Source organism: Pectinophora gossypiella, chromosome 14 (assembly GCF_024362695.1).
Source record: "Pectinophora gossypiella chromosome 14, ilPecGoss1.1, whole genome shotgun sequence".
In the NCBI taxonomy this organism is placed as follows: domain Eukaryota; kingdom Metazoa; phylum Arthropoda; class Insecta; order Lepidoptera; family Gelechiidae; genus Pectinophora; species Pectinophora gossypiella.
The window spans coordinates 2845206-2864624 of NC_065417.1; the positions used below are offsets into that span (position 1 = coordinate 2845206).

The 19419-nt window shown below is 36.0% G+C and overlaps 3 protein-coding genes across 5 annotated transcripts; 2 read left to right on the forward strand and 1 right to left on the reverse strand.

Annotated features, from left to right (window-relative positions):
- Window positions 1-441: 441 nt before the first annotated feature.
- On the reverse strand, window positions 442-7151 carry LOC126372515 (uncharacterized). Of its 2 annotated transcripts, XM_050018317.1 has the most exons (7): window positions 3576-4311; window positions 3355-3494; window positions 2980-3205; window positions 2574-2726; window positions 1881-2062; window positions 1386-1466; window positions 442-762 (listed from the first exon to the last, which is right to left on the reverse strand). In XM_050018317.1, the coding sequence occupies exons 1-7, from the start codon at window positions 3612-3614 to the stop codon at window positions 501-503; spliced, it is 1083 nt and encodes a 360-aa protein (XP_049874274.1). In that variant the 5' UTR covers window positions 3615-4311; the 3' UTR covers window positions 442-500. The 2 variants fall into 2 exon arrangements, with proteins under 2 accessions (XP_049874274.1, XP_049874272.1); XM_050018315.1 differs by having other exon boundaries at window positions 3355-7151.
- Window positions 5143-8574, forward strand: LOC126372648 (zinc finger BED domain-containing protein 4-like). Its single transcript, XM_050018497.1, has 2 exons — window positions 5143-6527; window positions 8547-8574. Exons 1-2 carry the CDS (start codon window positions 5143-5145, stop codon window positions 8572-8574), a joined length of 1413 nt encoding a protein of 470 aa, XP_049874454.1.
- On the forward strand, window positions 7961-19419 carry LOC126372440 (activating transcription factor 7-interacting protein 1). Of its 2 annotated transcripts, none has more exons than XM_050018196.1 (4): window positions 7961-8512; window positions 15840-17765; window positions 17852-18817; window positions 18903-19419. In XM_050018196.1, the coding sequence occupies exons 2-4, from the start codon at window positions 15884-15886 to the stop codon at window positions 19364-19366; spliced, it is 3312 nt and encodes a 1103-aa protein (XP_049874153.1). In that variant the 5' UTR covers window positions 7961-8512; window positions 15840-15883; the 3' UTR covers window positions 19367-19419. The 2 variants fall into 2 exon arrangements, with proteins under 2 accessions (XP_049874153.1, XP_049874154.1); XM_050018197.1 differs by lacking the exon at window positions 7961-8512 and adding an exon at window positions 11707-11826.

Genomic DNA, 19419 nt, shown 5'->3' on the forward strand with positions numbered 1-19419 from the left:
GTCATTTAATAGAAGTAAAATGTTGTAAAAAGTAAGCTCGTTGTATTTTATCAAATAAACACTTTTTAGTCCAACTGAAGCAATAGAAGGCAGTTTTATTTATTTTTCTATTACTTTTAGCTTTCCTCACATCGACGGCATTAAAAAGACTGACATAAAATTAATTTGGGAACTAAACGAACTTTGAAGTAATCAATGCTAGTAGTACCATTAATGCTGCATTAATGTTGCTTACATGGAACAGTTTAAAGAGAAGGCGAACGTCGTGTCTTATAAGGAGGTGAAGGAATTGGTCTTTGATAGACAAGAATGGAGAATGCTACACCGACAAGAGCCTGGCTCTTAAATTAGTGATGACGAGTACCATTAACAACAGACTGCTTAAAGTGTTCTATAGTCTCTCTCTAAAGTCAACTTAATTTTGAAAACAAAATTCAAAGATAATATTCAACGTCATTTATTTTTCAAATAACAAACAATCAATAAACACAACACATACCTCATTCTCGAGTTCTTTTGACCAGTTTGTCTATACTCTCTTGGTTTTTGTAAATGCAAATGTCCATGAAAGTTAAACCAAGTAACAGAGAGTGTCCAAGCATGTCCTTCTGTAAGTCCTTTTGGTTCCTGAACATGATCTGAAGTTTATCAGGTACAAGTAAATGAGATTTACTAGAGGACTCGTTATTGGCGTTTTGTAAAAGCATTTCAACAGTTTGGTCTGTCGACACTTTCTCATTTCCGACTAGAGTACCGTATAATCTGAAAATGAAGAAACAAATAATTCTTGGAGACTGTTACAAGAGTGCTTCGTGCTACTGGGGGGCTAAAAAGGCCACATGGATTTAAATCATGTAAAAATATTGCAATATTGCAATTTGACATGTGCGCACATAAAAGTAAATGCGCAATGCAAACAAATGTCAAATACCAATATTGCTTTTTTAGATGAATATCTTTCATGAAGTCTTTTTAACCCCTTTGGGTATGCCGAACTTCGACAGTCGAAGACGTCTGTGAAATGATGTAAGTATCGAAATAAAACAAAAGTAGCTGGAATTTTACTATTTGTGACTGCATAACCTAATAAGCAATTTATGTATGTTCAAAAACAAAATCGTCACGAAATTAACACAATGGCGGGAGCTTTACCTTTAAGTAGCGACATCTACGGGCACATGAAATGACTAAATGAATACAAAAACATGAAAGCTACTAGATCGTATATTAGTACAGATATCAAACGTTAGATGGCGCTATTGGTTTATTACAAAACACAGCTATAGAAAACATACTGGCAGGACGACAATTTCAGTTAGAATTTTGAATAATTATGTAGGTAGGTACATGTGAAGTGTATTAATTTTGTTTGGTTTAATATTTACCTAAAAGGAAGTGTAGGTCTCAAAAAATATACTCTTTGGTTTAAATTCTCCTCTGCTTGGTAAGTTTCGTCATGAGTAATGCTGAAATGAAACAAAAAAAAAATTGAAAATGCTGTTCAATATTTAAACCACTCTGGAAAGGATTTATAACATTCTGTTGGCGTGACCAGTATAGACTGCGATATGGCTCACCACCGATCACATTGGTCTAACATAAAGGTTGGTAAGGTGTGGGTACTTATGGCGGTAACTCTGACTACCCCAATTGAAATATAGTCGTGAGCTTTTGTTATGTTATTCTGTTCTTACATGCGTCAAATGAACTACATGTGTTAAAGTCTATTCTGAAAAAGAGAGAAGCTCTAAATTGAGTAACCAATCTAAAAAATACATTTTATTTTTTATTATAGTAAAAGGTAGCTTTTACTCTTACCATCGGATGGGAATAATGAATGCCAAGGAGAAAGAGAGAGAGAGAGAGAGAGATTATCCTACCTTTTATTGTGACTCCTTGCATTGATAAGCGCGACAATCATGGCAATCATCTGAGCTTTCTGCAAATTGACGGCAATAACCTTAGGGTTGTTAGGGTCGCTGCCAGCCGCCCGAAGAGTTGTAGCTTCTGCTTTCATCACATATATGTCTGCTACTGGCAAACATTGCGTTACTTTCCAAGCCTGTACAGAAAACATAATATAAGCTCAAAACTATATCCTTTGTCCATCATGTATCCTTTGCAAGATGAACCAAGTACTCACACCTCAACAAGCTTTCTGTTAGACCAACGTGATAGGTCGTGAGCCGTATTGCCATCTATAATGGTCGAGCCAACTGTGTTAGTTGAAGCTGTGTATGTAGTTATACCCTACTTAACATAGCATGTTTAGAGAAACATATCTCTCATCTCTTTCACACTAAACTGTATACTTTTAATGCAAAAGAGACGAAAGATACGTAATCTCTCTTTCGGACTAGGATATCTCTGTTCTGTTGCTATTCTAATCATGATGTTAAATAGTATATTGTGTCAACAGAGGCTGCAAGTTGTCTTTAATTATGTGTGGCTGTGTGACACAGCCTGTGTCCACCCCATTAGGTACTACTGGCGTTTATGCATGTAGATACTTTATTATGGAGAAGTAACACCTAACGAAAAAAGATAGAGATTTTTTGTTAATAATAACTTACAATATCCAAAATTTCCGTGATCTGAAACTTCTTGCCTTCAGGATGGTCAATGGGATGATATTGCCAGCTCACCACCTCATAGTTACTCCGGTTAAATAGTGTCCAACACACTGAATTTACTGTTATGTATACTGACAACACAGTTTTGCAGTTCTGCAATGAAGTTTTTAAAATTAACAACTACACAAGCACAGTCACAATTGTTAGTACAGCTGCTAAAAGTAAATGGCTGGACAAAAATTAAAGATTTTTAATCGCCATAGACATATAGGTTTTATGCAATAGAGATAAAAGGCCAAATGTATAGATGAACCAACGAGACCACTTAGTATTATGGTGCACATTCACTTAAAATTTTGGGACAAATCATAATTTAATAAGTTAGTTTATTTAATTAATTTCTTACCTTTCTCAAACTCTCACTCAAGTGTGGATGTAGAACCTGTCCCTTTATTTTACTAGACCGTTTATCAGTTTTCTTGGCCGGACCCTCTAGTATACTGTCAAACAGTTTAGTAGCAGTCTTCTCAGAAAACCCCTCTATCATTTCAACATCAGACACACTTTTAATTTCTCCATTGCTACTTTTCCATTGGGTAAACTTTTTTAATCTGCCTTTTGATACTTCATACCTGTAATAGTAAGCAAGAAAATAAGTTTATCTATGATCAGAAATATCTTTTAAAAAAACATACCAACATTTAACCAAAGAGGATATAACTAGTATGTTTTAAACTTAGCAGCTGAACATGGTCACCTTGCCTTAAAATGTAATACTAACCCAGCTAACGTAACTGCATCAGAATCATTAATAACCTGCAAAATTTTCTTCTTCTGTGTATCAGTATATTTTGTCTCCAGATCTTGACTGAAGGAGCATCGTTGTAGGACGGCCGCTCGACAGTTTCGACAAACATTTGCCTGTAAATAAATTTGGTAAACAACTAAATTCCAACGGACAAAATTGTTTTGCAAGTTACAAAACACATGCAATAAACTAACCTTAAATTTAATAAAGTTCAGCGCTGTATTTAGCAACATGTCTGAATATGGATTTGTTTAAAGTGTAAAAAATAAAATTTACATATCATTTATACTTTATAATACACAAATCTTAAGAAAATTATGCAAACAATCTAAAAACTTGCAATGTTTATATTTATCATCACTTCTAGAGGTGGGTGATAAATAACGTCACGGTGAAAAAATCACCGTGATCTGATATCTAAAGTTATCACTGTGACTGCTGGCGAAGTAACAACGTTCCGAGTAACGTATGTCGTTCCTTCTCAGTTCCATAGTTCCGGTACATGTTTTGTTCTCAGTCACTCATTTCACTACTGACGCGAATCCAAGCGAAATAACATTCGTTCGTACTTCTCCGGTGCCCCTTCGGCTAGTGCGAGAGAGAAAGACAGCTAGTTTCGTTCATTCACGCATGCAACGGCCGCGGCTCCGTGAACCGCGAGTTTAAATGGAACTAAATGAAATATATGACAAAATATAGTAAATCTATGCGGAAACTGCGAAACTAGCGCCACGACCGCTGGTCATTTTTTATTGGCGCTTTTTCTCTACGTAGAGTTGATTGAGTTAATAATTGTTAGAATGGAACAGATGAATAAAATAATTTCAGCTAAGATATGAAAATAAAATACGATAAATTAGATATTTTATAGTGATGAAGATTAGAATAGACGTGAGTTTATGTATGTAAGAAGTAATAATTATAAAGTACTTGTTATATTTTGTTTATTATGTAAGTATTGATTGTATTATTATAAAACTTTTTTTTAATACCTATAATTTAATAAAGTTTGATTTAAACCTGTTACTTGTTTACTTGTTTTGGCTAACACTGTTTTATTTATGCTACTGTACTCTGAAAGTGTTTTGTCTACTTGCATAACACTGATCATATCTACATATTTAAAGGTCTATGTTTTCCGTGTCCTGAAATTTGGCGCGAAAATGAAAAAACGAATCACTGTGACAGGTGCATTCAATTCGGAAGTAATTGTGGGAGTAATTTTTGCGTTTTCCAAGATTTATTTTCGTTTGTTTATTTGATTAAGTAAAATTAAAGTGTGTAAATATATTTTTCATTGTTTATAGATAGTTTGGTGTATAAAAGTAATTAAGTGTACATATAATTAGCGTAGGTTTTTGTAGGGTTAGTTTTAAATATTATCATAAACTGTTAAAAATGGCGGATTCACGAAAAATTAAATCAAGTAATTTGTGGAACTGTTTTGAAGACTTGGGTGGAAATAAAATGGCAAATTGTAAAATTTGTCAAACAAAACTTAGTTACAAATCATCAACAACGAATTTAAAAAAACATTTGGAGAGAAAACATCCGACAATACAGTTCGTGTCCACGAAAATAACTCAGTCGCATCCAGAACCACCTACATCGTCCCAACCCCAACCTGAGCCCTCTACAACGTCCCAACCACAACCAGAGCCTTCTGCATCGTCCCAACCGCGTCTTGAACCCCTGACACCTCTTCAATCTCACACTGGGCAAGAACAACAATCATCGGCAAGAGTTTTGTTGAACCAAACTATGGCTCGATATATAAAAAAGAAAATAACCCCTAACGAAAAAAAGAAACTGGACAACCTGCTGATGCAGTTGTTCATTTACGATTATCAACCATTTTCCATAGTTGAAGATCGAGGTTTCAAGGCGTTTGTGGAAGGCCTGAACCCCTCTTATCAGTTGCCAAATAGGAAAGTCCTCTCGAATAATTATTTGCCTGCACTATATGAAACGTGCATGACAAAAATGAAGATCAAACTGGAAACTGACGCAGAAAGCATATGTCTGACGACTGATATTTGGACATCCAGCGTAAATGACGCTTACTTGGGACTAACAGCACACTACATAGATCCAAGCTTTCAAATTAAGTCAGTGCTGTTGGACTGCACAATTTTGCCGGGTTCGCATACGGCCGAAAATATTAAAGAACACGTACTCCGCATTGTCGAAAATTGGAAACTTAAAGACAAAGTGTTAATAGTTGTAACTGACAATGCCAGCAACATGAGAAGTGCTGTTGAGAAAATGGGATGGAAGCATTTTGGTTGCTACGCCCACACGCTTAATTTAATAGTGAAGAATTGTACAGTGGAGGATACTGCAGACGAAGAAGTACGGCGTCTTATAAATAAAGTAAAAAACATTGTTTCACACTATAAGAAAAGCGTGAAAGCTACCGAAAAGTTAGTCAGTTATCAAAAACAAAACGGTATTTCTGCACCTAAAAAAGTTCTCCAAGATGTGGCAACAAGATGGAACTCGACATTAAAAATGTTGGAGCGCTTTGTCGAGCTTGAAGATGCCATCAAAGCAACAATGGCCTTAATGGATGAGAGGTGGGAGTCCTTGACACCGGATGAGTGGCGGATATGTCGGGAATTGTGTACAGTGTTGAAGCCATTCCATCAGCTTACAGAGACTATGAGTGGCGAGAGATATGTGTCTGGTAGCCAGATACTTATTTTAACAAGGGGTCTAATGTCAGCACTCAACCAAATGCTGCAGATAACAGAAGACCCACTCGTGGAAGACTTCGTCGATACTCTCCACGAAGTTACAAAAAGAACAATATCGTCTCTCAGGGCAGAAACAGGAAGACGGTTTGCAAATTTGGAATGTAGTAAGACCATCGGAATTACTACTATGCTCGACCCGCGTTTTAAGCTTCACGTGTTTCAGAGCCAAATATATGCGGCTGAAGCCAAAAAATCTGTGACAGAACTGGTTACGGGTTTAATAAGAAGAACAGAAGCAACTCGGCAGCCAGAACGCGTGGAAGAGCCTGAACTTGCAGAACCTGCAGCAAAAAAGCCTAGATTTGATATTTGGGGCGAATACGATATTATAATCCAAGCAGCGCGTCCCGAAGGAACTCCCCATTCGCAAGCTATCCTAGAAGTACAGAGGTACTTGGATTTACCACCATTGGGAAGAGTAGAAGACCCGCTACAGTGGTGGCATACTTTCCAGCACAGTTATCCACATCTCGCTGTTTTAGCGAGAAAAAAGCTCAACTTCTTAGCGACTTCTGTACCCTGTGAGAGGCTTTTTTCCAAAGCTGGCAATATTCTAAACGAACGACGTACCAGACTTGGCGTACGAAAAGTGCAACAGTTGCTGTTTTTAAATTTTAACTACATGTCACAGTAATCATACCCAGGAAAGAAGCAAAAATGAAAATAATATGATGTACATAAATATGTAAATATATAAATTAATCTGTACATATAAAATCAATGTAAATAATGATTCAAAATAATAAACACGCCGCATTAATCTGATATAATTTTCCCACGTAATGGGACACATAATAGCACTAAAATCGATATTATTATAAACCAATTACGAGGAATTGTGTTGAAAATTTATAAACAATACAATATTAATGTTAAAAATGCGACAGTCCTAAGCCTGTGAAAGTGTGAAGGTTATTTTGGATCACAAGAATGAAAAACGAATTCCATTTCCTATTTTTGTGACCTGAGTGATCGACGTGACAAAATCACGGTGATTTTTCACTGTGATTTTCTTAGAACTGGAACGACAGTCACAGTGATAACAAAATAACGGTTTTCCCCACTTCTAATCACTTCACTCATATTTTTCTTTCTTTCTTACATTGACAACCAGCTGACATTGACATTTGAAAAAGTTGTTCCGTTACCCGAAGAAATGAATACTAGAACTATTTAATTTAAAAATAAGTTATTAATACATACAAAAAATATGTTGATATCCTAAAAAGCTATTCGCGCTAAAATCATATTTTGCCTCGGGAGACCCGTGTTGCATTTAACAGATGTTTATGTATTTGTCTGATGTTTATGTAATGCCATCTATACTAAAGTAAACGAAACTTAAACTACGCCATCTCTTATAATAATAAAGTTCCATTTATTTGACAGTTGCTTTTTCTAATAATTTATATTGAACACCTAGATGTCGCCACCAAAAATAGTCCAAGTATTCAAAGTTTGTATTTGAGCTTTGTGAAGTGCATTAGTCGATGAATAGCTACGATAAGTAGATAAGTTACATAATTATAGCAAATATTATTCGTTGATTTTCTTTGGTATGAGGCCAAATGTCGCTTTTCCGTATCACGAAACCCTAAAGAGTCAAGTTATTGATAAAACAAGCAACGAAAGTTATTCAACAAAAGTAAATCTACCTTACCTTACTCAGTTACCTTGTAGATTACCTGCAATAATCGATGGATTTTGGACAAACCTATTGACGTTGCTGTTACAAGTAGAAATATTTGAAATAACAATAAAATACAATATTATACTCAATAAATATGATTTATTTTCAGTTATTAAATTAATTATGGTAAACGGAAGTCAAACTGTAGAAACTACGGCCACGAACCTGTCATAAATGTCAAAAATGGCATTAAAAATCAAAATAAGTACCACAAATTAAGTAGTCAAATTACAGGCAGCTAATAAAATAAAAAAAAAATTAAATGTCAATTTGTCAATCGTAAATCTGGGAGTCTACTAGTGCTTTGATTTTTCTGAAACATCCTAGGAATTATTATGACGTGCTGAACTCTGAACATCCATCTGGCTGGAATTGTAAATGTCATAATTCTGCACAGGATCTTCATAACACTGCAGAAAAAGAAGGAAAATAAGTGAGGACCGACCAAACATTTTTCATAAGCCGGAAGGTGAGAAGCAATATTGTTTTCTCTCTCTGACTCGCGAACGCAAGACGTCGAACATTTAACAAAATGGCGGACGGACTTGTAGCTTCTACCGAGAGTTGAGCGCGGACATTCGCCCGCCCTCTTTCGTGCGATCAACAATAACGTTCGCTCGCGCGCTCGCCGCTCTACTGCTCTGCCGTCTACTTCTGGAGTACTAACCTTGAACATCAGAGATCGGTGAGTATAACTAACAACTACTCTTATTTTTCAGAGATTCCGGCGTCGAGACTTCAACGTAAAATTAGGTTAGAAAAGGTGATGATGATGATGATCACTATGATGAGATTAACCAGCGTTACACGTCCCAAAACCTATCGATCTCAACTTCAACTTTATGGTTGTATGGCAACCGGTCGTCATTATAATCGGTCTCTTATAGGTTCCCCATGAAAAGTTTAATTCATCTTGTCATGATCACCAGAACCTACTTACGTAACTTTACCTACGTAAATTTTGAAAATAAAATAACCAGTAAAATCTAGACTTTCAAACTCCCCATACAATTTTTTCGTAGCAACTTACCTACCTTCTCATATCGTAAAAAAAAAATCTATAATATCTTGAGCCTAATCAGTCTTGCTGTTTTCCGCCGAAATAAACCTTACTACACTGTAATACGGATTAAATGTCGTAGTAATATTCCTTATTCTATGGCAGTACTGAAATAATATTACTTCCTGTATCCGTATCATTGTTCTAGAAGCAACGCTTCTCGCACAGAAGAAGACGGAGTATTATCGCAATATTTGTATGATAATAAACAGCACAAAACGCTGACGTTTTACTTATTATCGCAACCTACATACCTATTGCTTCTACAATACACCTACCTACTGAACCCGCGCGGAGCGGCAACATCGCTTCGCCTCGAAAATGGCAGAAAAGTACTGCTGCTAGACTGAATCACATAGCTACAGCAGTAACACGCTGTATCATGTCGAGCTAAAAACAAGCTGTACCAAGCTAAGCTATAATACCTACTATGGTTCAGATTTGTTTTTGTTTGTACCTAAATTGGTCACCTTATACTTTGTCTCTGAACAAAGATTTGTGAGATTAGTCATGTTGCCAAGTTTAAGCATAATTTATTTATTTATGACTTATGCGTTATGTTCACGTTTCGATTTTCGTTCTTCCAGTGCTTCGTCAAAATATTTTTCATTATCAACTTTTCAATTATAATGAAATCATCATACCATGACATGACGAAGTCAGCTAGAACAAAATAAATCGAGATCATAACCACAATTTTTAAGTTGCTATTAAAATTATCATTCAATAATGCATTTTTAAAATGATGCGCTACATTACTTAAAATATCACTTTTTTCGTAAAATAATGATATTGATATCCGCCATTTTGATATACCTATAAACAAAGCCAAAGGTTCAAACCACTCACGGAACTAGTGTTGTCACGTTCCGTTATACCGAGTACGCAATACACGCGTTATCGTTCTGTCTCTTTTGGCCGATTTTGTTACACTGGCGTTCCTCAAGACATGACATTATAATTATTATATTATGATGTCAACGTTCATCTAATTTTGTTATTATCACAAAATATAATCTAGATGCGACGTGCTACGAAATATTTCTTACATGCTATATTCTATCACTCCATGCGTAGATTCTCTGTACTATTGTTATCGCAGCATTATTTTGTGAAATAAAAAATGTGGTTTTTGGCTTTTGTAATGTACTTACTTAGAAATAATAGAATCGGGTATCTTGTTAATTTTGAGAACGTTTATCTTCTCTAGTCTTTACTGTTACTATCCTCTATTTCTGACAACTATCCCAAAGCATCAACCATATACAATGCACGTTTTGTGCGGGCATTGGGCGCGAAGCCTGCATTGAAGCAGCAAGTTACTTTGCTTAGGACGTTATTATTGCGCCGCAGGGGAACATCGGCAAAGGCCCGTCGGATAGTCGATACGAGTAGGGCTTGGTGTTAGGGATCACAATTACTTATTTATTTTTGTTGAGCAGGATCATGGTATTTAAAAGATCATTCTGTCTGTAACTCTTTTTAGAATATTTTAACCCTAAAAGCGGTTGCTTGGCGCAAATTGTAAATAATTTTGCTTTGTTTGTACCTAAAGGTATCACAAAAATTAGTTTTTATTTTTTTCTGGACTTTTATCTATATTATCTACGCTCCTGTTGGTGGAGTTTACTCACTTTTTCATGCAATTAGAATTAGGAAACAACGCTCCTTCCTGGGCAGCTGATTCTGAGACAGGTAATTAAGTCGAATACTTACTAGTGTTAGCGTATTAGTTCAAAATTACATCTGTTAAGGAAATTATTAATAAAGATGATGTTCTATAGGTATACTTAGCCTGTGGTGATATAGAAGAATGAGAAATCTTGGTCTGTTGTTCGTGGATCGTCCAATTTTGATTACTTAAGTCAATTATTGACGTCAAAATGTTTATTGAAAGTGATCACATCACATCACATAGACCTTAAGGTCAATGATGTTACGGAGTATTTGCTATGGATGGCCAAAATATTATAGAAAACGCTTGGAAAACGTTTTTGATTCTATTTTTGAGGTGACGTTATATCAGCAGTCGGGTGTATTCGTGCGACGTCGGTCGTTCTCGGCATCGAGTCAAACGACCCGGCGATATGGCCGAAGCGTTTGAGTAAGAACGGCAACGTCGCACATTCTCTATATTGTTCATTATTTAACATTTCCCTATATCTTATACCAATTATTTTCTAAAAAATCTTTGCAATTTATATTCTATTTAAGGTTCCGTTGTGCAAAAAAACGAAAGGTTACCGATTTGCCGATAAAACCTGTCTTCTTAGTTAGTCAATGACGCTTGCGGGCGGAGTCCTAATCGGCAACATGGCATTGGCAGCGTACTCTAGATTTAATAAAATTAAGCGTACCAGTTCTGGCAAAAAAAACTTCTGAATCTCGAATAATATTGTTCTGCTGTATCTATCTTCTACTTTATTGATAGTCGATGTGTCATCTATTGGTTAACATGATTTTATAAAATGATCGGTAGGTTAAATTACTTTGAAAAAGAATGTATAAGTATAATTAAAAATGAAAAGACATTATTAATGCAGAAGTAGAACGCAGAAGAACGTTGCAAACTACGCAACATGAACCCGGTACTGATATCTACTGCACGTAGGAATTCCACAGAGTAATAACAATACACATACGACGCTCGTTAACTTGCGTTCGTTCGCTCGTTTCGCTCGCGTTTCGCGGTCAGCCGTCCCCTTCTCTCGCCGCTTATCGCGCTTCGCCGACACCGAGCGCGTTGGTCTCTCGCTTTGCGCTACTCTGTGTTATGTACGAGTTTCTAAGTCCGCCATATTTGCGGCCGCCATTTTCTTCTCTCTTTTACTGCTGGATGTCAGTGCCGATATAACCGCGTTACTGAGCACTCGTTTCGCGCAATATCAAATCTTCTTTATCGTTCTTCTTCTGTGATCTCTTGCCTGACGTCATCGTAGGTAGGTAACCTACTCATGTGTAGTTGTAGTTATTTATGTATTCACATAGCGTTGACGTGTTCAGTAGGATTCTGTTTTTATACTTGTTATTCTTTGTTTTACTGTTTTTAAATTTGTATTAGGTATTTTAGTTTCACGTGATAATATTTTTGACAGTGTTTTTTTTTGTTGGTTTTTATATACTTATTATTCCGTTCAATTGGGTATTAATATAAGTAGGTATAATTACCGTTTATGCATTAACACCTACATTTTACTTTTTTTTATTAACCGTTTAGTGTTTTATTTCGTACGTGGTATGTATCTAATTAGGTTTATAGACAAATCGGGTTCTTTTTAATCGTGTTGTCATAAATCAACAGTTTTTTTTAAACTTAAGAGGTAAATCTCGAAAACCAGAACCGGGTGCCGTATTCAACTTACAACAGGCGCATTTTTTTGCGACAGAATATTATTTAGGTTCAAAAGACGTAAAATATTCCAGATATATTTAGATCATGATCCGAATTAAAAAAGTGGGGTTCTTCCAAATGTCATTTTCCGATTATCATTATGTAGGTGGGTAGGTATATCGTATTGGTACTTTTTACTCATTATAATAAATTTTATCCATTTCGTTAGATTTTTCGTACTCAAGTCTCAATTTTAACTCGCCCACAAAACACATAATCTAATTTCGCACTTGACCAAAAATCTAAATAAAAAAAATGATATATCTAGGTACTTACGATTGATCGCTACGATCGGTATTAGTAGTCCGCTACTCTGAGAAAACAATTCTGCTATTTGACATTTGCGTACGTAGGAATTAGTGCAGCATTTCATTATCATACATGCCAATCAAATGTCAAATAGCACTATTGTTTTTTTAGAATGTGGCGTTTTTAAACCTGCTGTTTATCGGTTGAACCCTGAAAACGAATATACTTATGCAAACACACAAACAAAACTGACTGCGGTGCTTGCTAGTCGTAATGCGGCCCTGTCCTTACGAAAGCACTTTAACTAAAATAATGCATTCAACCAAATGATAGTTTTTTTTTTTAATTTAAAGCAGTCCTTCAGATTCCTAATAGTGTAATCATGTTGGTTCTGTCGATTTCCTAGTACTTTTTTGTATTATTGCGTCGTTTGCATCATCTTGACCTACTTCTGTCAATACAATCACCAGGACATCACACTCTGTAACTCTTGTTTCCTCGCCCCGTTCGATAGCCTCTTGGCATGAACCAACTTTACCTCATCCATTTTATTATGTAGCGCAATCACAAACAGCGCTTGTCTCTTTCTCTCTAGTGCGCGCTCGCTTCCGGGCGCCGCGATAGCTAGCTTGTATCGGCACCTTGCAGACAACGTGCAGCTCACGACCAGAGTGGGGAATTTATTCCGGTATTCCGCGCAACAGACCGAAGCCGCCATCTTGGAAATACTGTTTCATGCTAACAATTTCGTCGTATTTTGATTACCGTTAATATTGATGCTAATTCTACGCAATGCATTGTATTCTTCTTTGCTTCACCAAATGGTCCCAATGGCTTCAAAAATGGTTATTCTGAAGAGATGTCCGGATTTTTTTGAAGTGCACATCACTTCGTCTTCTCTGTACGAGATTAATTAGTTTTCTTAATTGCTGGCCTATTTGTTTTGTTTATCACGATGTAACACACGTCAAGACGTCCACATTGGTAATGTGGTTGTCCTTGTATGTGCATTTGCTCAATTTAGGTATACATCGCTAGACAGCGCATAAATTAGTAGGATCGTTTCTTTTGTTGTTATTGTCATGAGTATTTTTTCCCAATTTCACATTCTTCTGACATACCCAAGGCAGAAGACTTGCATTTATGTAAGTGTTTGAACTTTCCTTACCTTACTGTTGTTAAATGTCAGTTGGGGTCATAAATAAAATACCCAAAGGTTCAGTGTTCACCTAAAGTACCTATTCATCCTTTTGCGATCCCTAATTCGCTATCATTTTGTATGCCTGTGTATTTTGTTCTCGATCAAATAAAGGTTCACTTTACATAGGTCACTTTACACTTACAAACAATATTGCGCGGATGATTATTTTTCTAGAATGTTCTCGATTGGTCTCTAAATCGTGACCTTCTACGTATGTTTACTTTGATGTTTAATTTAATATTTTCTTTCCGTACACCTAACGTCTCTCATTCTTAATATTACTTAATATTATAATATTCTATCGGTATGTTCGGCATCTTTATCAGTTCTATTGGAAAATTTGGAGAGTCCATTCGTCTTTATTATACCTACTACCGAGTTGAGGTTGTCGCACTACATAGAAGTTCAATCGAGCTCACCTAGATGGCGCTGATGTGTATCTATTATAATTGACATTATTTGTCTTTGCCTTGTGTTTGTTATCATTTGATTTTTAAAATGATATTCTTTATTTCAAATCTGACAAAATTGTCACCTTGATAGAAGTCAGGGTTTTCAAAAAGGTGAACGGACCCAAAATTGCTATTTATTACATATATGCCAATAAAATACCTAATTCTAGTTATTCGTATAATAACAGTAAGTTAAGCGAATTTATTACATCGTTTAATTAAATTCGTCATTTTTTAGTTGCGTTGTGTATTTGTGTGTATCATTTTTAACCATTTGACGTACATGTCCATACATAAAGCAAGCATATTGCTGCATTTCCCGCCGGTTAAGCCAGGAAAAAATTTAACTTGTCTGTGGACTATGGCTCCAAAGAATTATAAAAAAGTGAATTTAAACTCAAAAAAAATCGAAAATGTTAAATTAAATATTTTTCGAAGCCGAAATTATTATTAAGTAACAAGTAGGTAACGCTTATGTTGTCAATTGCATTGTTCAATCCAACCTCAACCCACCAACGTCTCTGGTCCTACTATTCGAATGGCGCGGCGCCTGTTTAATAAGGCCTAGGTCACAGTAATAAATAAGGACTCGATCCCACACTGGTAACATGAATAAACAAACCAAGTCAGTGGTTGAATTAAATTATATCAGTCAATTACCAACACAAGCTCGCGCTTATCTTGTTTTGGGGTAGGCTGAAACTATTGAAGTCGCTGAAAAAACTTCAATCCGAACATAACTGTCTCCGTTACAGTATTGGTAAATCTTTTTATAATGTCCGGTGATCCGGTGGGTAGTCTACTGATTCTTTTTATTATTCAAAAATTCAAATATCGATCGTAATTAATTGATATCTCGTAGTTTCCAAGATTTGTGCCAGATTAATGCCAATTGGCTCGCCAACTATTACATTTAGGATCTCAGGAAATAGGAACTTAATATTTAAATTATTTTGTAATTATGATTTTGTGGGTATACTTTGTACATGCAGGGTGTTAGTGACATCGTAACGAATACTGAGGGGGATGATTCAGAGTTAATATTAAGTGGAATTTTGCGTTGCAATTTTCCTGGGTTTTTTTTTAATTATTCTCAATTAGAATTGCGAAACTTTTGTGATGGAAAATTCCACTTGATATTAACTAAAAATAATGAGCTGGATCACCCCCTCAGTATTCGTTATGATATCAGTTACACCCCGTACAAGTTCGTACAGGTAGCCATACAAGTGCTTATTGGTGTTAGTGACACCGTAACAGATCCTGAGAGGGATGATTCAAACCATAATTCTGAGTTGATATCAAATGGAATAGCCTGTCGGAAAATTCATGAAAATGTTAGTGTTATTTTAATTATTTTCAGTTCCATACTTTTACGATGGAAAATTCCACATAATAACTACTGAAAATCATGGTCTGAATCATTCGTCAAAGTTTTGGTTACGATGTCACTGACACCATGTATAAAAATCATAATTACAACATAATTTATATTAAACTCTTATTTCCTGCTATGTCTTTGTGTTTCTTATTTGCTTTTATTTTATGTTTTATTTTTAGAATACTGTGGTGTATGTACCTATTGTACCTACAATATATATTGTTTTTCCAGAAGTTGTGAAAGCAATTATCATAATGTTATTTTTCTTTCTATTTCAGGATACTGCGGTCTCATTGGATATGACAATAGGAAATGTAAAACAATGCAACTGATCCTGGAAACTGAGAGCCCTAGTGTGAACATACAAGAGAAGATGTCAACGCTTGATGAAGACACTTTCAATGAAAGGCCAATTGCTAACGGTCTTAAAGACCTCGTCGAAGAATTAAATGGAGTAACAGAAAGCAATGGAGACAAAGAAAACGGTGATAAAGAAAATGTAAAAAGTAAAGATAATATTGTTAGTAGTACAGATGGTGTAAAGGATAATATTGATAAGATAACAGAAGTAAAAGCGAATGTTGAAAATGATACTATGTCTGAGAAAAGCGAAGATCAGACAGCGCCAAAACTAGATGTGGTAAATGAAATTTCTACAACAAGCCCATGCAAGGAAAATTCTGAAGGTGATGCATCAAGAGATAAAGAACAATGTGCTATTGTAGAGCAGGTAATACAAATTAAAACAAACGTAGATAAAGATGTTTCAAAGAAGAAGAGCGAAGATCAAACTACACAAAAACAAAATGTAGTAGAAGAAATGTCTGCAACACATACACGCAAGGAAAAATCCTCTGAAGGTGATGCATCTAGCGATGAACAATGCAAGGAACCAATAGAGTCTCAAAGTGATACTGTCTTGACAAAAAATAATATTGAGCATGAAGAACAATCAGTCACGAATAAAGCTCAAAATTCAGATGTTGAAAATTTTGAAGCCATGGATATTGATGAAAGTGATACCAGTGGGTTTGTTGCAGAGGAACTGGGAAACTTAGAAAATAAAGTAACACAATCGATAAGTGCTGTGGTTGACGAAATAGTGAAAGGATTAGATGAAGAAAATCTGTGTAATGACGGAGAAATAGAAAATTTAGAACAAGACGCAGAGAAGGAACAATTAGTCAATTCAGAAAGTAATGCTAATTTAAGTGAAGATATACACGACGGCAAAGAGAATAGTTCGGATATGGACCAACCAATGGAAGATGCACCATTACAAAAACAAACTGTTCCGTCCGAATCCGGATTCTCTACAACAGAAGCCCCGTGTCCAATTCCTGATGAAATAGAGAATTCTATTGTTACTAGTGAAATTGTTGAAGAACCTCAAAAACCAACACATAATGGAGAGTCTGTTGATAATATACTCGACGACAATATTACACAAAACTCTACTGATAATGACGTGCCTGTAGATGTGCCTGAAATTGAAAATTTCAAAGTTGACACTAGTAAAGATGTAAATATTGAAAGTGTAACCGACAAAAATGACGTAGAGGATAAATTAGATAACCAAGACATTAAATTGGGATCACCCTGTACTGATACTACTGATTCAAAAGTGGAGTCTTTAGAAAACGAACACACAAATGACAATTCAATTATAAAAAGTGAAGAAAAAAGTTTGGTTGAAGTTAAAAAAAGTGATGTTTCGGAAGTTATTGCCACTCAAAAACCACCAAACCCTGCAGTTGTGGAAAATAAAGGTGAAGTTTTAGATGTGGAAGTCATAAAAGAATGTGAATATTCAATTCTTAAAACTGAACTGGAGAAAGATATTAATATACCAAAAAAACAAATTACAGAGAAAGTCAACACCCCAGTAATCAAATTATCTAATACTTTGGACATTTTGTCTGATGATGAAGATGAACATCCTAAGAAAGATTCTGAAAGTAAACCCGCGACGCCAATTGTTACTACTTCTGATGATAAATGTATAAACCTTGATGATGATGACGACATAATGTTAATTGATGAAGAAACGACTACTAAAGAAAATGAAAAACAATCTTCTGATGTGAAAGTTACAGTTGAAAGAGTAGAGGATGATATGAAGACAGATACTAATATAGTGGATTTAGAGAACTCGATAGACAACGAAAGCAAGGATCCTGTAACTGAAACGAAGACCGAAAACGGTACTTTTTTTAAAAATTATTATTTATTACGTAACAACTACTAATTTTATTACTTTTTCTAAATTTTATAATGTTTCATTTTTCAGGATCTGAGAATGTCATCAGTGAAGAAGAACACCCTACACATGTAGAGAAAACAATAGAAGTAGTGTCTGAAAAACAGGAGAAACCTAAACCATTGGTCCCCGACGATTTCTTCAAAACATACAGAAAAAATTTAGCCGAGATGACTCGAGACGATTTGGAAGAGTTTTGCATTCTAAAAATTGTTGAAAGCATTATTGACAGAAGTAGTCTCAATGAAATAAGAACAAAGTTAAAAACCATGGCACAAAATATTGAAGAATATAAGAAAAAAGCTATGATGCTTACAAAACAGAATAGAGATCTTCAGGTTGTACTTAAGTCGGTCCAAGAAGAACAGAGAAAGATGACTGATCAACCAATAGCTCCATTGAAAATTACTAGATCTGTAGGTATGCAAGTACTGATGACTGCAAAAAATCAGAGAAGACTTGTACCTGGGCCGCCCAGTGCTAATAATACCAATGCCAACAATCAGTCGAATACCGTAAGCAATGCTTTGAAAAGAAACTCAACCCCGCGAGGTCAGAAACAGACCAATAATCAACAAATACCTGTGCCGAGATTAGTACCAGCTGTGAATACTGCAGCGAACAAAACTAGCAACTCAGTGAGTCAAGGTGCCAACAATATTATGAAAATTAACCCAGCACAAAATGGGTTGAAAGTACCCTCTCCCGTAACGAAGGCTCCTGAAAAAAGAACGCACAATCGAATGCAAACTCAATCACAATCGGTCACTGTAGACTTGACCGACGACGAGCCACCTGCGAAAGTAGTGTCTAAAAGTTCCCCCGCGCCACCTGTCAGACTCGTCAGTCCTTCAAACTTGCTTGCTCCTCGACAGACCACTCCAACCTACAACAGCCCTAGAAAAGTATACATACCTATCAGCGGACCGCAAGGCCAAACTATACAATCCGTTAGACCGGGTCAAACCATTATGTTGAAAACTGTATCATCCCAAGGTAAGCTTTTCATGCAAACTTTTGAAAATTATGTGTTCCTGCATTGTTTAGAACATTTTGTTAAAAGTGGTTTCCAATATTTCAGGTCCGAGAGGTAGAGGTCCAGCTGCACCAATAGTAAGGATGCAGCAGAACTCAATGCAAGTAAAAAGGGTCCCGAACACGCGGCACCCAGCACCGCTACCCGATGCCATGAAACAGTACCAACCTCCTAATTGGAAATCATTACCACCGGCGCCAGACCTGAAATTGTCTAAAGTCGAAAACGGAATAGTTATCTCATGGAAAATTGAAGGGTACCAAGAGGATAGTTATGAAGAAATCGCCAGTTACCAACTGTACGCGTACCAAGAGACGTCGGCACCGCCTAGCACGGCACTGTGGAAGAAGATTGGCGACGTGAAAGCGTTGCCCCTACCAATGGCTTGCACTCTGACACAGTTTATGGCTGGATACAAATATTATTTTGCAGTAAGAGCCGTTGACATTAGATCGCGACTAGGACCCTTCAGTTTACCAGGAAGCATCCTGTTGGTGAATAAAATGTAAGACTGATGCATAATTTTATTTTTATAAGTTTTTACGATGCTGACAATGTCATA

What these genes read in the sequence shown, in the direction of transcription:
- LOC126372515 (XM_050018315.1), bottom strand. Translation starts at nt 3,614, where the DNA reads ATGTTGCTAAATACAGCGCTGAACTTTATTAAATTTAAGGTTAGTTTA. An exon ending in TCACGGAAATTTTGGATATT is followed by an intron (nt 2,063 to 2,573) that starts GTAAGTTATTAT and finishes TTTTCTGTACAG; the next exon opens with GCTTGGAAAGTAACGCAATG. An exon ending in AGACCTACACTTCCTTTTAG is followed by an intron (nt 763 to 1,385) that starts GTAAATATTAAA and finishes CTTCATTTTCAG; the next exon opens with ATTATACGGTACTCTAGTCG.
- LOC126372648 (XM_050018497.1), top strand. Translation starts at nt 5,143, where the DNA reads ATGGCTCGATATATAAAAAAGAAAATAACCCCTAACGAAAAAAAGAAA. An exon ending in GCTATCCTAGAAGTACAGAG is followed by an intron (nt 6,528 to 8,546) that starts GTACTTGGATTT and finishes CTTATTTTTCAG; the next exon opens with AGATTCCGGCGTCGAGACTT.
- LOC126372440 (XM_050018196.1), top strand. Translation starts at nt 15,884, where the DNA reads ATGCAACTGATCCTGGAAACTGAGAGCCCTAGTGTGAACATACAAGAG. An exon ending in TGAAACGAAGACCGAAAACG is followed by an intron (nt 17,766 to 17,851) that starts GTACTTTTTTTA and finishes TTCATTTTTCAG; the next exon opens with GATCTGAGAATGTCATCAGT. An exon ending in GAAAACTGTATCATCCCAAG is followed by an intron (nt 18,818 to 18,902) that starts GTAAGCTTTTCA and finishes CCAATATTTCAG; the next exon opens with GTCCGAGAGGTAGAGGTCCA.